At 32.0% G+C, this 17,025-nt stretch overlaps 1 protein-coding gene across 4 annotated transcripts; it reads right to left on the reverse strand.

The window, feature by feature from the left end:
- Positions 1-207: 207 nt before the first annotated feature.
- LOC136235723 (transcriptional adapter ADA2-like) lies at positions 208-14,323 on the reverse strand. 4 transcript variants are annotated; one of them, XM_066025622.1, is made up of 14 exons: positions 14,155-14,323; positions 13,071-13,123; positions 12,802-12,983; positions 12,294-12,359; positions 12,021-12,146; positions 11,845-11,920; positions 10,792-10,849; positions 10,642-10,712; positions 10,434-10,535; positions 9,789-10,014; positions 2,843-3,053; positions 2,464-2,757; positions 2,170-2,365; positions 208-310 (listed from the first exon to the last, which is right to left on the reverse strand). In XM_066025622.1, exons 1-13 carry the CDS (start codon positions 14,205-14,207, stop codon positions 2,174-2,176), a joined length of 1,710 nt encoding a protein of 569 aa, XP_065881694.1. In that variant the 5' UTR covers positions 14,208-14,323; the 3' UTR covers positions 208-310; positions 2,170-2,173. The 4 variants fall into 4 exon arrangements, with proteins under 4 accessions (XP_065881694.1, XP_065881693.1, XP_065881695.1 ...); XM_066025621.1 differs by lacking the exon at positions 208-310 and adding an exon at positions 1,461-1,914; XM_066025623.1 differs by lacking the exon at positions 208-310 and having other exon boundaries at positions 1,977-2,365; positions 9,789-10,011.
- Positions 14,324-17,025: the final 2,702 nt, after the last annotated feature.

Here is a 17,025-nt window from a genome sequence, read left to right on the forward strand (position 1 = left end):
TGTCAAATTTAACCATTAACAACCTTCAAATAATTAAAGCTGTTTCGTATCATATTTACTATGGAATGATATTTATTTTTTGTTTTTGAAAATCATCCTTTTTGGATTTTTCTCCCTCATCAAACAACTAGATGACTCCAAAACTAAAAAGTTGAAAATTAAAATTGATTAAAATATCATTAAATTCTTGAAAATTTTCATTTTCGGGTCCTTAACGGTCAAATTTGGCAATGCCAATCCAAAAGTCACTGATTTGCAAATGTCACACATTCATTGTTTTGATAAAAAAAAAATTACCACAATCTTCCATCTGCAAAACAGTGTAACGACATGAATTTATTTTGAAATTAACCAAAATAATAATATAAAATATTTAAAATAGAAAAACGTATATAAGGAGGTGGTATAAGCTCCTGCGATTTTAATAGGATGGAAAAGTCCATCTTATCCCTCAAATTAATGTTATGTAGTTTAAATAAGGTTAAAATAGTAAAATGTATTATTTTATCTCTATCCCTATCCCACATACCAAACATTGAATAATAATTCTCGACTATCATATTTTTATCTTTATCCCAACCATTTATCATTATCCTTATCCCACCTTTATCTTTGTCTCTATCCCAATAGAATACCAAACGCCCCGTTAGGAGCCTGTCTACCGGACTAGCGCTTAGTGTTTTTTACAACCTTGCGGAAATTAAATTTTGGCGTATGGCTATTCCATGTTTGGCTATTTTTCTTTTTTTCTTAAATATATAATTTACTACTCTCTTCATTCCATATTATTTGTTACAAATAGAAAATCTTGTTTCATACTTTCTCTGTTTCATATTCCATGTCTTTTCAGAGATTCTTTTTTGTTTCATATTACATGTCATATTATATGATGAATACACATTAAGTCACATTCTATATGCTATAAAACGTGGGTTTATGAAGATTAATTAAAATAATAGACTTATTATAAAATAAATAAATAGCGGAATCAACAAATAAGGGACAACAAAGTCTTTTTCCTAATACTCTTAATTTCTATGCAACTCTCTAAAAAAAACATGTAATATGTAACGGATGAAGTATTATTTGTCAATTTTAAAATTTTAAGATAAATTGCTCTTATTTTACTCTTATTAATGAGTTTAACATTAATTACTCATTTTATCATTTTACGTTTTCAAAGTATAAAAGTGGTGTAATTTAATGAATATTATGAAAAATAAAAATTACTAACAAAGAAGCATAAAAAGTATTTTATTCTATTTTCAATAAATTTAATACAAATCAACTATTCCCATAATTTAATACTATAAATCAACTATTCCCTTAATATGGGTGATTTCATCAATGTGACAAATAATATGGAATTTTACGAATTTTAAATGATAAATTGATTCCTACATTAAGCTCATTCAACAATTTACTTTTGTTCAATTTGAATGAGAAAAAAAAAAAAAACCCCGATGCATTGTTTACTTGGCATGATTATAAATCTTTCTAAAATCCACAACTTTTTAGTAATTTAGGGACTTTAGACTTGACTTTGCTATTTAGTTAAGTCCGTGAACTTCAGAATGAGGTCTATTGCATCTTAGGAATTTATGACTAAGGACATTGTCTTACTTATTTATTGCATTTTAAATTTAGAATTTACTATTTCTTATATTTTTAATATTATCATTTACTGTTTTATATATTTTTATTATTTCAATTTTAGAATTTATTATTTCTTATATTTTTAATATTATCATTTATGGTTTTATATATTTTTATTCTTTTAATGCTCGCTTAGAGGTACGTCTACACCTTGTGCCAAAGGCTCCAAGACCTCCTTGCCGCCTTAGTGCGCCATGTGCATAATAACCAAAGGCTTACTTGTTTATTATGGCCAAGAAAAGGAAAATGCACGGCATCCTGTATATTACAATTAAAGGTAGACTATGCACATTAGCTTTAAAACATTGGTTTAGCAAAGATAAAAGAAATTAAATTGAACAGATGACATGTTTAAATTGGTCAAGCATCATTACAAAGATTGATGCACTCTATATTTTCTCATATAATATTATTTTCCGATTTAATATTTACTATATGCATAAACCACGAGAGCATATACACTTGTAAACAACAAAATTCACAAGTTTGTAAATAACAATGGAGATTTGATACCTTGTCATGTTTGGACAATTCCTTTCTTCACCATCATATCATAAACTTTATCCACTTTGCTTGGTTCCACCTTGAACAGACCATGTGCATCAGATTTCTTGGTGACGGTGCCCTTCATAATCTCCGCCCACATTGTCTGGAGCATATATAGATAATGTGCAGGCAGTATTCTAATCTCACCACAAAGATGTTTCTCCTGTGCACAACAATCCCACAATCAGAAATCTCAAGATAGTAGCAATCTCAGAATCTAATAATTAGATAGATATCAATAAGCTGAAAAATCATTCTTACAGAGTCAGATAGAAAATCAGCCCCTAGAAATCCAGAGATATCCCAATCATCTATGCTGCTTGAAGATGAATCACTCCCACTTGTATGTACACCAGTGAGTCCCTTGATAATGCTACGAGGGCTTCCATTAACCTCTCCTTTAAGACTAGTATGCCTCTGCAACACCTTATTGCTTATACCAGACAATGAACTTTCTTTCACTTTCGAACCACCTTCATTAGCTTCCTTCTTTTGCTTCTCCTCAATGTATTTATTCAAATCAGCAGATGTTTGGCAGCCAGCAGCTCGAGCTTCCTGCATAATAATATTTTAAGAATGCTGAGGAACTGGGAATAGCTAATCAAGTATATAAAGGTCAAGTTTGAGGAATGCACCAAACCTGGAGATCTTTTATTCTTTTGACAATACGACGTTCTTCAATTACATTTTTCATCAACTCTTCATGCTCTTCTTTTGAGTGGAACCTCATGAAGACCTTCAAATGCTGATATATTTCTCTCTCTTCAGGTGATAAATGAATCTCAAAAGGATCTGGGTAAAGTAAATTTCTGTCAAGTATGAAATCTTTCCTCCGCTTCCTCTCGTCAAGCCTGTAGACAAGATCCAAATTCATTTGGAAAAATTATTAGATGATGGAAGATCGAATATCTCTTACATAAAGTCCAAAAGTAAATGGTTAACTGATAGTACTATCAAATCCAGTCCAATGTGAAAAACTTTGGAGAAAAAATAAATGAAAGTAATAAGGGGGTGTTTGGTTCGCGTAGAGTGTCACAATTATAGATAGGGATTATTTAGGTATTATTAGGTGGTTAATTGTTTTTACATCAAGTGGCATTTAGCCTTAATAGATGTTATTTAGGAATGTTTACAGTTGTGGCTGTTATTAGGCCTATTTAGAGTGGATTGCTATATTTCCTATTCTTATTTAAGGTAGGTTATATTTCCTATTCTCATTTAAGGTAGGTTAGAATGAATAGGACGGTTTAAGGTAAGTTAGAATTATCAGGCGCATGAATTTAGGAGACTAGCTATACTTTCCTTATCCTTTTTTCCTATTTAAGAGAATGAGTCTGTACTAATTCATTATGCAAATTGATTAATGAAATCTTTATTTCTTTCTTCTAAAATCTCTCTCTATTCTCTGTTTATCTCAATCTCTCTCTAACCTTCTCTCTTCTTTCTCTATTCCCCTCTTCTCCAAAGATCCTTTCTGCCCTAATCTTACTGTCGGAAGTCCTAAAGAAAGGAATGGAATGATATACCTCTGATTCCCTTTGTGGATGTTTTGGTTGAAGGTAGTAAACTAGAGCTCTGTTTTTAACAATAATTTATATACATACATGTGTCAGTATTAATAAATTAATCACATGTAAATGTAAAAATGAAAATCAATTTATTCAACCATTAAAATCAAAAGACGATGAAACTGAGGAAACTGAAATAAAATAAATCAAGGAAAATGCATAGACATTCTATTTTAAAAAAGAAAATAGAATTTTAAAATAATTAAAAATAAATACTAAAACTCAATAATGCCACAAAAGATGTGCTAGAGCAGCCTTCTCTAAGGAAGCAGGTCACTGTTGAAATTGTTAAGGAGGGTCTGTTTGGAAAGGTAAGCCCCTTCATTATTGAGCCTTACTCTCTACCATGTCCCATCATTCCTTTAAATATTGGGATTAAGAGATCCTATTACCCTAGAGCATTGCAAGCAGCCCTTAGGCAAGACAAAGATGATAGGGAAGAATTGCAACTTAAACAGCCATTCAAATCCCCAATAACCACCCTAAACAATCCGAAACCTAACCCGACTTTCAGATCTCCTATCACCTCAAACACACTGAAAATCCTTCTTGAAACTAATATGCCTTCAGTGATCAAACAGAAAACTTTGGATGTCAGAACCCAAAACTTTCCTACTTCTATTGAGAAAACACATTGCTCATACCGGAATTTTGAGATTAGGTATTATTAGGTGGTTAATTGTTTTTACATCAAGTGGTATTTAGGTATAATAGATGTTATTTAGGAATGTTTACAGCTGTGGCTGTTATTAGGCCTATTTAGAGCGGATTGCTATATTTCCTATTCTTATTTAAGGTAGGTTATATTTCCTATTCTTATTTAAGGTAGGTTAGAATGAATAGGACGGTTTAAGGTAAGTTAGAATTATTAGGAGCATGAATTTAGGAGACTAGCTATACTTTACTTTTCCTTTTTTCCTATTTAAGAGAATGAGTCTGTACTAATTCATTATGCAAATTGATGAATGAAATCTTTATTTCTTTCTTCCAAAATCTCTCTATTCTCTGTTTATCTCAATCTCTCTCTAACCTTCTCTCTTCTTTCTCTATTCTCCTCTTCTCCTAAGATCCTTTCTGCTCTAATCTTACTGTCAGAAATCCTGAATGGAATCAAGAAAGGAAAATAAGGAGAAAGGAATGGTATGACCCTGACTTTCCTTATTTGTTTGTTTTAGTTTCACAAAGGGAATGATATACCTCTGATTCCCTTTGTGGATGTCTGGTTCAAGGTAATAAACTAGAGTTCTGCTTTTTAACAATAATTTATATACATACATGTGTCGGTGTTAATAAATTAATCACAAGTAAATGTAAGAATGAAAATCAATTTATTCAACCATTAAAATCAAAAGACGACGAAACTGAGGAAACTGAAATAAAATAAATCAAGGAAAATGGATAGACATTCTATCTTAAAAAGAAAATAATCATTTTAAAATAATTAAAAATAAATACTAAAACTCAATAATGCCACAAAAGATGTGCTAGAGCAGCCTTCTCTAAGGAAGCAGGTCACTGTTGAAATTGTTAAGGAGGGTCTGTTTGGAAAGGTAAGCCCCTTCATTATTGAGCCTTACTCTCTACCATGTCCCATCATTCCTTTAAATATTGGGATTAAGAGATCCTATTACCCTAGAGCATTGCAAGCAGCCATTAGGCAAGACAAAAGATGATAGGGAAGAATTGCAACCTAAACAGCCATTCAAATCCCCAATAACCACCCTAAACACCCGAAACAATCTGAAACTAACCCGACTTTCAGATCTCCTATCACCTCAAACACACTGAAAATCCTTTTTAGATGTCAGAACCCAAAACTTTCCTACTTCTATTGAGAAAACACATTGCTCATACCGGAATTTTGAGAAGAGAAATTTTCCGGGTTATCTTCGTGTTCCGTTACAAATTCAATGGGCTGTTTCCGTCGCGGAGCCCTTTCAAGTTCACTGATCTCCATATTTCTACATTCTTGGGGACAAGAATGCTTCAAAGTGGGGGAGTATTGTCACAATTATAGATAGGGATTATTTAGGTATTATTAGGTGGTTAATTGTTTTTACATCAAGTGGTATTTAGCCTTAATAGATGTTATTTAGGAATGTTTACAGCTATAGCTGTTATTAGGCCTATTTAGAGTGGATTGCTATATTTCCTATTCTTATTTAAGGTAGGTTATAGGTTTAAGGTAAGTTTGAATTATTAGGAGCATGAATTTAGGAGACTAGCTATACTTTCCTTTTCCTTTTTTCCTATTTAAGAGAATGAGTCTGTACTAATTCATTATGCAAATTGATTAATGAAATCTTTATTTCTTTTTTCTAAAATCTCTCTCTATTCTCTGTTTATCTCAATCTCTCTCTAACCTTCTCTCTTCTTTCTCTATTCTCCTCTTCTCCTAAGATCCTTTCTGCTCTAATCTTACTGTCAGAAATCCTGAATAGAATCAAGAAAGGAAAATAAGGAGAAAGGAATGGTATGACCCTGACATTCCTTATTTGTTTGTTTTAGTTTCACAAAGGGAATGATATACCTCTGATTCCCTTTGTGGATGTTTGGTTCAAGGTAATAAACTAGAGTTCTGCTTTTTAACAATAATTTATATACATACATGTGTCAGTATTAATAAATTAATCACATGTAAATGTAAGAATGAAAATCAATTTATTCAACCATTAAAATCAAAAGACGACGAAACTGAGGAAACTGAAATAAAATAAATCAAGGAAAATGGATAGACATTCTATCTTAAAAAGAAAATAATCATTTTAAAATAATTAAAAATAAATACTAAAACTCAATAATGCCACAAAAGATGTGCTAGAGCAGCCTTCTCTAAGGAAGCAGGTCACTGTTGAAATTGTTAAGGAGGGTCTGTTTGGAAAGGTAAGCCCCTTCATTATCGAGCCTTACACTCTACCATGTCCCATCATTCCTTTAAATATTGGGATTAAGAGATCCTATTACCCTAGAGCATTGCAAGCAGCCATTAGGCAAGACAAAAGATGATAGGGAAGAATTGCAACCTAAACAGCCATTCAAATCCCCAATAACCACCCTAAATACCCGAAACAATCTGAAACTAACCCGACTTTCAGATCTCCGATCACCTCAAACACACTGAAAATCCTTTCTGCTCTAATCTTACTGTCAGAAATCCTAATCCTGACACAGAGGTAACGGAATGGAATCAAGAAAGGAAAATAAGGAGAAAGGAATGGAATGACCCTGACTTTCCTTATTTGTTTGTTTTAGTTTCACAAAGGGAATGATATACCTCTATTCCCTTTGTGGATGTTTGGTTCAAGGTAATAAACTAGAGTTCTGTTTTTAACAATAATTTATATATATACATGTGTCAGTATTAATAAATTAATCACATGTAAATGTAAGAATGAAAATCAATTTATTCAACCATTAAAATAAAAAGACGACGAAACTGAGGAAACTGAAATAAAATAAATCAAGGAAAATGCATAGACATTCTATTTGAAAAAGAAAATAATCATTTTAAAATAATTAAAAATAAATACTAAAACTTAATAATGCCACAAAAGATGTGCTAGAGCAGCCTTCTCTAAGGAAGCAGGTCACTGTTGAAATTGTTAAGGAGGGTCTGTTTGGAAAGGTAAGCCCCTTCATTATTGAGCCTTACTCTCTACCATGTCCCATCATTCCTTTAAATATTGGGATTAAGAGATCCTATTACCCTAGAGCATTGCAAGCAGCCATTAGGCAAGACAAAGATGATAGGGAAGAATTGCAACCTAAACAGCCATTCAAATCCCCAATAACCACCCTAAACACCCGAAACAATCTGAAACTAACCCGACTTTCAGATCTCCGATCACCTCAAACACACTGAAAATCCTTTTTAGATGTCAGAACCCAAAACTTTCCTACTTCTATTGAGAAAACACATTGCTCATACCGGAATTTTGAGAAGAGAAATTTTCCAGGTTATCTTCGTGTTCCGTTACAAATTCAATGGGCTGTTTCCGTCGCAGAGCCCTTTCAAGTTCACTGATCTCCATATTTCTACATTCTTGGGGACAAGAATGCTTCAAAGTGGGGGAGTATTGTCACAATTATAGATAGGGATTATTTAGGTATTATTAGGTGGTTAATTGTTTTTACATCAAGTGGTATTTAGCCTTAATAGATGTTATTGAGGAATGTTTACAGCTCTGGCTGTTATTAGGCCTATTTAGAGTGGATTGCTATATTTCCTATTCTTATTTAAGGTAGGTTATAGGTTTAAGGTAAGTTTGAATTATTAGGAGCATGAATTTAGGAGACTAGCTATACTTTCTTTTTCCTTTTTTCCTATTTAAGAGAATGAGTCTGTACTAATTCATTATGCAAATTGATTAATGAAATCTTTATTTCTTTCTTCTAAAATCTCTCTCTATTCTCTGTTTATCTCAATCTCTCTCTAACCTTCTCTCTTCTTTCTCTATTCTCCTCTTCTCCTAAGATCCTTTCTGCTCTAATCTTACTGTCAGAAATCCTAATCCTGACACAGAGGTAACGGAATGGAATCAAGAAAGGAAAATAAGGAGAAAGGAATGGAATGACCCTGACTTTCCTTATTTGTTTGTTTTAGTTTCACAAAGGGAATGATATACCTCTGATTCCCTTTGTGGATGTTTGGTTCAAGGTAAGAAACTAGAATTCTGTTTTTAACAATAATTTATATACATACATGTGTCAGTATTAATAAATTAATCACATGTAAATGTAAGAATGAAAATCAATTTATTCAACCATTAAAATCAAAAGACGATGAAACTGAGGAAACTGAAATAAAATAAATCAAGGAAAATGCATATAGACATTCTATTTTAAAAAGAAAATAATCATTTTAAAATAATTAATAATAAATACTAAAACTCTTTCTCAAAAAAAAAAATAAATACTAAAACTCAATAATAGGATAAAATAAAAATATTTGTCAAAATTATTTTTCAGAATAAAAAAGTAAAAACAAATAAATATAAGGATCAAAACAAAAATCAAAAAGTAAAATTTAGTCAAAAATATATTTTCAAGGGAAAAATAAAAAATATATAAGTATAAGGATCAAAAGTGAAACTAATCCAAGGATTAAAAAAGTAAAAATAAATAAATATATGGACCAAAATAAAAAGAGACTAAAATATAATTTTAGTATAATTTTAATATAATTTTATAAGGATTGTAGATGTTCAAATTAGTAAAAGGGGGGAAAGGGAATGAAAAACCTCGAGGGACTCGGGAATGGGATTAGAGGTGTTAGCTATGTTCACGGAAACGATACTGGGAAACGTAATTTCTGAAAAACATAAGAAACGGAAACGTGTGGGAAACGTGTAAATATTAAAAATATAGGGATATATTCATAAATATTAAAAATATAATAATACTTTAAAAAAAACAAAATTGAAGAACAAGAGAAAGAAAGTCCACACTCAATCAAGATTCAAGAGACAGATTATAGGAGAAAGAAATGTGGGTAAGCTTTTTAAATTAAAGGATACAAGGAAGGAATTATCTCTCAAATAGGAAGTTTCAATTTTCCTAATCTTAGATTGAATGGGAATTGCAAAATAGAAAGTTTGAATTTCCAGAATTTTAATCGAAATATGTAGGGAAAACCGTTTAAAATTTGAGAGACGTGTTTCATATTTTGGGAAATTACGGAAACGTTTCGTATCAGTTTCCGAGAGTTTCCGTTTCCCACATCTGCCGGAAACGGGGAAACGCATGTCATAAAGAGTTTTCGTCCTTCATAGGGTGTTAGTGGTAAACCCAAAACTAAAAGAGGATAAAATGAATGATTGAATGAAGAAAACAAACACCAACAAAAGGAATGAAACCTTCTCTTTCCCTTACCCTTTCCTGAAACCCCCAAACAAAAGCCCCCTAAAATATTAGGATGGAAGATTTGATCTCATTAAACAACCAATTGCTTGTGGACTAGGTTAAAAAATATCAATAAAAAAAGTACCCAGTCTCCTAAAGGTACATTCATGCAACTACCTTTTTGAGTAGATCCGCAACACTCGCAATTTCAGCTCACGGTCAGCCTTAGTGTCAGTATCCTTAAACTCCATATCAGCCAGCAATTGCTCCGCATCATTATCATATTCAATCTCAAATTCCTGCCTCTTAAAATTGTAGCCACTCAACTCTGTCATGGAAGGCCTTTCTTCTCCTGGAGTCCTAAGTTTCTTCTCGCCGATGCTCCTGTCTGCCTGAGATTCTGCTAGTAATTTGAAATAAAAAAAAATTAATAAGTGCTTCGATTACATGTTATATTTTTTATGTCATCACCAACTGATCAACAATGCTTCAAATACTATCTACATTGACCTTTTAAAGTCATAAACAAGTTACAGAAATAACAATCAGTAACTATAGGCTCCAAAAGAAATCCTACCCCAAACTGAAACTAATTTCCGACGAAAAACTAGTACAAGAACAATATGTAAAAGATCACAAGCATGACTGAGCATGTCATATCAATTTTAGAAAGTTATACTTTTCCTAAGTAAAAGTAGCAGATACCAGAACTGATTCTGCATATCCAAATAAAACAGAAACAACAATTTAAAAGCGTTACTCCAAATAAAAATATCCAATACACCAATCATTAGCATGTCCAATAGAAATGCAGAAAGCAACCTTCCACTTTGATGCCATCCTTAAGTTGGGCTATGTTCGATACTTTCTTGCCTGCACCTGAGCAAGTGTTACTGCTGCTTGAATTCGTACAAGGGCCATATTCTGAGGTCAACAACAAAAGCAAATTAAATCATCAAATCATTCACATACTTGTAGAGAAAAGGTAACCTCAAGAAACAGCCAACAAAAATTAAATGCATTTCAGAACCTTGAACAAACATAGCTGCTTTTAAGTCAGATGAGGGGTGACCAGCTACATCTCTCTTCTGTGTTTCACTTCTGAACAAGGACATTGACAGGACTTATAAACCAGGATTTGAGACCAAATATGTATAAAGAAAGATAGAAGATGCTATACTTTATTCTTGCTGGCAATGGAGACTCCTTCAGTGTAAGCTCCCCAACTGCAGTAAGCTCTGGAAATAAAAGTACAAGTCAATCCAGAACTCTTATCTCACCAAAACACCCATAACAAATAGATCAGAGTCCCATTCAGCTTTGCATCTAAAGCTGCTTTTCAAAAAAATTAAAAATAAGAAAATGCAAAGCCTTTTAGCTTCTTCATATAAGGAGTTCACGCTGATTTTCAAATATACTAGAATTAATTTAGTAAAATCTAATATGCAGAAGCAATTCAATTCTTAGGTTTTCTTTTTAATTTAGATCATGAATCTATGAGGGGCTTTTATTGATAATAAAACCAAACAAAGCCACAAGATAACAGGCACGGAGGGAACTATAAGTAGAAAAGGTGAAACAAAGAAACTATAGAGTAACATAGGCAGAAATTAATTTCAAAACATGTCAAGCAGAGCTATTACATATGTTAAGACTCACCAACAGATTCTGAATATATATAAAACTGGTTCATTATGATGGGAAACAGAAAATCAAACTAGTTCATTTATATACTCTCTAATAACTAAAGAAAACCCTAGATCAGGAAGTAACTACTACAATAGAAAATTAAAGAAAAGAAAAGCTAAAATGAGTTGAGATATTCTCAATCCCCTTCTCTACTCAAAGAGCAGAGCCGAACCCTCTATACAAGAGTCGAACAACAATACAATTCTTGATATCCTCCTCTTCCATAATTCCACTCAATATCTTAGAAATAACCTTCCCAAGTCCTGCATTCCCCCTAAGGCAGTACCTCTAGTGACAGCTAGGCATAACTAACCATCTATACTGATACATGTCTCTACCTTCCACAACTTTAGCACATTCTCTATCACATTACATGTTACAACCTCATAATTAACCAATTTCCACAATATATATTCAAGCAAACAAGTCAAATTTTATGAAATCGCAGTTTGTGCAATTTCAAAATCTTAGGCCTCAAAAAGCAAGTACTTACGGCCTCAAACTTCTCCAATCGAAAAGAAAAAAACATGAATGAGAAACTTACCTTCCTTGATAACACCATGTCCTTTGGCCATTGCAACAAGCTCCTCTCTGCTCTTCCCCTTGACATGGGACATGTCCTGGCCAAATAAATTATGCAACACATTGTCATTAGTACAATAATCGGGCATACATGAATATATATGAATAAAAATGAAATATGCTATAATAGTAACTTACAGGCAGAGGAAAACACGGGGAATTCATGTAAACAGCACCATAATGACTGATGCATTGGGACTTGCTCTTGCTTCCAATATGTTCGGCAACTTCAGCCCAGTTCCCAAACCCATACATTTCAATGCCCTAAATTCAAGAGACTTCTCAGCTAACTATCAAATTGCAAATACTTGCAGATTCTTATCATATAAGCAGTATCATGAATTCTGACAAAAGGCAAACCCAAAAAAAAAACATAATTAGGAATCTGGAAATGAGTCATAATAGAAATACCTCAAGAAGTAAGATCTCTTCGTCTGCATTCCAGCCTGGACAAATAAGTGGAAAAGACAAATTGTCCTGTGAAAAATCAGATGAAATTACTGATTTTGGTAAACACAGTTTATTTCTTAGTTAAAATTTCATTTCATAGTGCATCAGAGAAAGAAAAAAAAGCAGCAAAAGAACTGTAATGAAATACGAAAATATTGAAAGGAACATGCTACACTTTTCTTGGCACAAGTTAAAACTATGCTGATGTGAAAGACAATATACCAGCATATAGCACAGTTAACAGTTAACAAAATTGAACTTCTTGGCTTATGTACATAACATGATTGAACAGTTTGGTTTATGTAGCTTACATGATTGAACAATTTGGCTTATGTTGGTTTACATATAAAAATATTGTGAAGATGAATTTTCCAGCATAATGTGCAAGCTGGTCTAGCATGTACTTGTTCTAAGCATCATTAAAGGATAATAAGAGAATGATGTAAGAACAGGAAATCGCATATCTTACCATAATCCTGTATGGATGACTGCTTTTGTGAGGAGTAACTTCAGCTCCAACAGAAAAACATTCTATGCAAAGGTCAAAATCTGGACACACAGCACACCTAATGCGAACATTTCCAGATATATCTTTCTTGCAATAATTACAATGGTAAAGTGTAGCCTTTCCTTCATTCGATCCTTGAAATACTGAAACATATGCAGGGTTATAAATTTCAGACATATGTGTATTCATGATTCCAGATTTTTTTACAACAGGTCTAAAAATATATATACCTGCCAATGATTGGGAACTCTCTAGACTGGAACCGGTCTTTTTTCTTTTTGCTCTATTGAATAAATCATAATAAAAAAAAATAACATAAAGAGAGAGTTATCAACGGTGACAACAACAAATAACGAAAATAGATAGTTTAGTAGTATCCCTTACTGAAACACCAACAAGGTTATACAGGCTATTTGATAGAGCTTCATAACCATTATGAAATAAATTACATATGATTGCTAGTACATGAATTCTTATGAAAAGGGTTCAGCCTTTACTCATATATCATTGGTGGAAATAGTAGCCCTTTAGAAAAGGTAAACCGACCAGTGACCATCAATGAAAGCATTTTACATGAACTCTATTTTTCTGTTGTGTTTTCTAACTTCAGAAATGAGTTGCAGAAACTCAATTAAAGGCTTAATGCATATTTAAGCCCTTAAAGTGGGCATGTTTTGCCTAATGGCACCTGAACTTGTAAAATAACTTATCACACATTTATAGTTGGCTTTAAAAACCTATCACACACATATAGTTGACTTTAAAACCCTATAACACATATAGTTGGCTCATTCAAACCTTCTGCACACAAAATCATTGATCTGAGGTGACATACAGAACAAACTAAAGCGCTTTTCTTTCTTATAACTAGCACATGCCACCTCATCTGTCAATGATGATAGATCAACGATTTTATGTGCAAGAAGTTCAAATGGACCAACTATAGATATGTAATAGGTTTTTAAACTTGATATTTGACCTTCCATGACTCCCATTTACTTCCATTAACCCCCTCCCAAACAAGGGCTTAGATCATGTACAATACTGAGTGTTCATTTTTCATTAAGAAATACAATCTATATAAAGATTGTGTATGATACCGAGTGTTCATTTTTCACTAAGAAATTAAGAAATATCAAATTCACAAATTAAAAAATACAATTAACTGCGAATCAAATTAATGAATTTAAGTTAGGTTAACTTGAAAAAAAATCTCTCTCGGCAACCAAACAAACTAATGCCTGATAAAATTTACGTTTCCGCAAGAACTTGTAAATAATAATAATAAACTGAAGAAGAAATTACAGTAGGCACCTCTGGTTGGCGTCCTCGTCAACAGAATGGGACGCCGCCCGCGAACGACCCATGATCAACTGATTTCAGAAAGAGAATCAAAGAGAAAAAATTTCGATCGAGAACAGAAATTTGAGGTTTCAGAAACAGAGAAGCAAATAAAATTTGGATTTTGCCCACAGGGCTTATAATAAAATTTTAATCATACAAAAAGCCCGATCTATCTATTATATATATATATAAAATGCGGAAGAAAAATCACATCACACTTGGCACAATACTATAACTTTAGCTTATGTGTCATTATTATAGAGTTTTATATTTTTTGAGATTTTTTGAATTTTAAAAATTATTAAATTAAAATGGGTTGATAGAAAGTAAACCGTAGAATTCTAATCTTTCATAACTTCTCCTTTTCCATGGATTTCGATCCTTAAGCAATGTATTATTATCGCTTATCTCTCTGAAGACTCCAACTGACCAATATTCTCTTTCAAGAAACCATATTCTAACCCAACTCTTCAACTGGCTTCTCTCACGTATTACTTAATACTTGTAAACTCTTCTCCCTCAAAGTATAGAAGCTGCAATTTCTCAAACTCTTAGAAATCACTCAACGGCTTAGCAAAATATTATTGGGCTTCATATACCATTAGGCGTTTTTTAGATGTTTTTAGCTATATCAGACTCTTTTTTAGGTGTTTTTTCCTTTTGATTTTGAAGAAGATAATGAGCTGTTTATAGGACCTCCTCCGCCTGCTATGGTCACTGAAGCTGAAATAAAAAATGAGGCAAAAACCTTTGAATAGGTTCTTGATTTTATTTCTTTTGAATGTTGTTCCTTTTTTGTTTGACAGTCTTTTATCTCATTGTATTAATGAGAATGTGTAGTAGTACAATTTTAAAATACCTTCTACAAACAATTTATAGCTAGCATAATGAAGAATACAACTATTTGAATATATTTTTAATCTGTTACCTTTTAAGTTGAGAACCTCTAAAGGGAAAGCTTTACTTATGGGTTATCCTTTGTTTGCTTTAAAGTCAAAACATGAGTTCTCAACTTTTTGAGATGAATAACAGAAGAATCTTAACTTATTAATGCATTTTTTACACCATGTCTAGAACTTACAAATATTTTAAACCCTTAAGATAATTTGTGAGATTGTTTTTGATTCACTGGATTTTGCCATGATATTTATTTAATTGAATTGTCTTTGTAATATTTGTGCAGATCTCAAAGCCATGGTCCTATTTGAGAAGATTCATAAGGTAGTTTCTGATTTTGTTTGTGGTTCTTACATTAAATGTTGTATACACATGATATATTAATGGTGAAGAGGTCAGTCACATTGATATTATAAGTTTATGTTTCTATTTCTACTATAAGTTTAAAACAACAATCTTCCTTATTCAATTGGATTGCTTACATAAGATATAAATGGAAAAGGAAAACTTACTCCATTAGGTGAAAGCTTTCTCCTCTGATTTGGAGAACAAAAATTTAATGATAGTTGATGTTTTGTGGTTTATGAACCGAAACTTTGGATTCACCTGATGATATTTGGAATAGGTGAAAAACTAATGATTGCAACCAAGCATTTGAATTTATTTAGATATTCTCAAAGGTGGTTCTGATTCTGAGTAGTTTCCCTCAAATGTGGAAGGGATTTGTTGGGCAAGGTTAAGTGGATTGCCATTTTCTCTTAGAGTAGTTTCATATTTTTATTATTATTATTTGTAATTATATTATTATCATAGTTAACATTTTAGACACTTCAGTTATATTATTTTAACATAATTTATTGTAACTCTGTTAGTCGTATAATAAATATCTTAATGATAATCTAATTCATGTATACGTGTATATTAAAAGTAATTAGGATGCTTATATATCTTGAGGTGCAGGTGAATTGAACTAGAAGTATGTAGCTGTTCATCTCCGATTAATGAAACATACAAGAAACTAGAAAATGGATGGCTTAGCAATGGAGACAAAGTCCCTTCTGTTGAGTTCGCTAAGGTAGCAGCAGAATAGTCCTGTTGTCCATCTGGAAAGAAGGGTGGAGACCTTGGGTGGTTTCCTCATGGAAAATGGGTGGTCCATTTCAGGATTTTGCGTTGAGTACAGGAGCTACCAGTGCACTGTTTAACTCAACTCATGGATATCACATAATCTTATCTGAAGGGAGGAAAAATTAACGCAATGCAGAATTTGGAGGGTGGATAGATATTGGCATTTTCTTTGTTGCATAGGCAAGTTGGTTTCATCAATGTCATGGTGCTTGAACACCCTTACTAAGCACAAGTTTCGTGAATCTATTTGTGGGTTATAAATGTTGAATGTTGATTAATTTTCTTTCTTTTTCCCTTCCATGTTTATCTATGATAAGATTATGTTTGGCAGGATCTAATAAAATGAAAATATGGGATGGATATAAACTAAAAGTCCTACTTAGAAGAGACGTTTCAAGGCATAGGGATTGATTTATATCAAATATTGGTTCAATTATATAATTGTGCGAAAGAAAATCATTTTTTTATGAAAAATTGTATTCAAACTAATTTTTATGAAAAAGTTCGCTTGGGAAATAAATAAGTGTGTCTGTTATTATTCAAAGTCATTGTAGCTCACTACAAGTTAAATATATAAACTAATCATATATATACTTACTAGTTTTTGGCCCGTGCGATGCACGGATTCATCTTAATATATAAATATTAATAAAAATACAATCTAATAATTACAATTAATGACATAAATGTGTTATATAAATTAAATATTATTATTTGATTTTCACATTTACTTTAAATAATATTTTTATAGATAAATATAATAATAAAATAAAAACTAATATATTATATATTATATTATATTTTTTATCAGTAAAA

This window comes from Euphorbia lathyris, chromosome 7 (genome assembly GCF_963576675.1).
Source record: "Euphorbia lathyris chromosome 7, ddEupLath1.1, whole genome shotgun sequence".
NCBI classification, from domain to species: domain Eukaryota; kingdom Viridiplantae; phylum Streptophyta; class Magnoliopsida; order Malpighiales; family Euphorbiaceae; genus Euphorbia; species Euphorbia lathyris.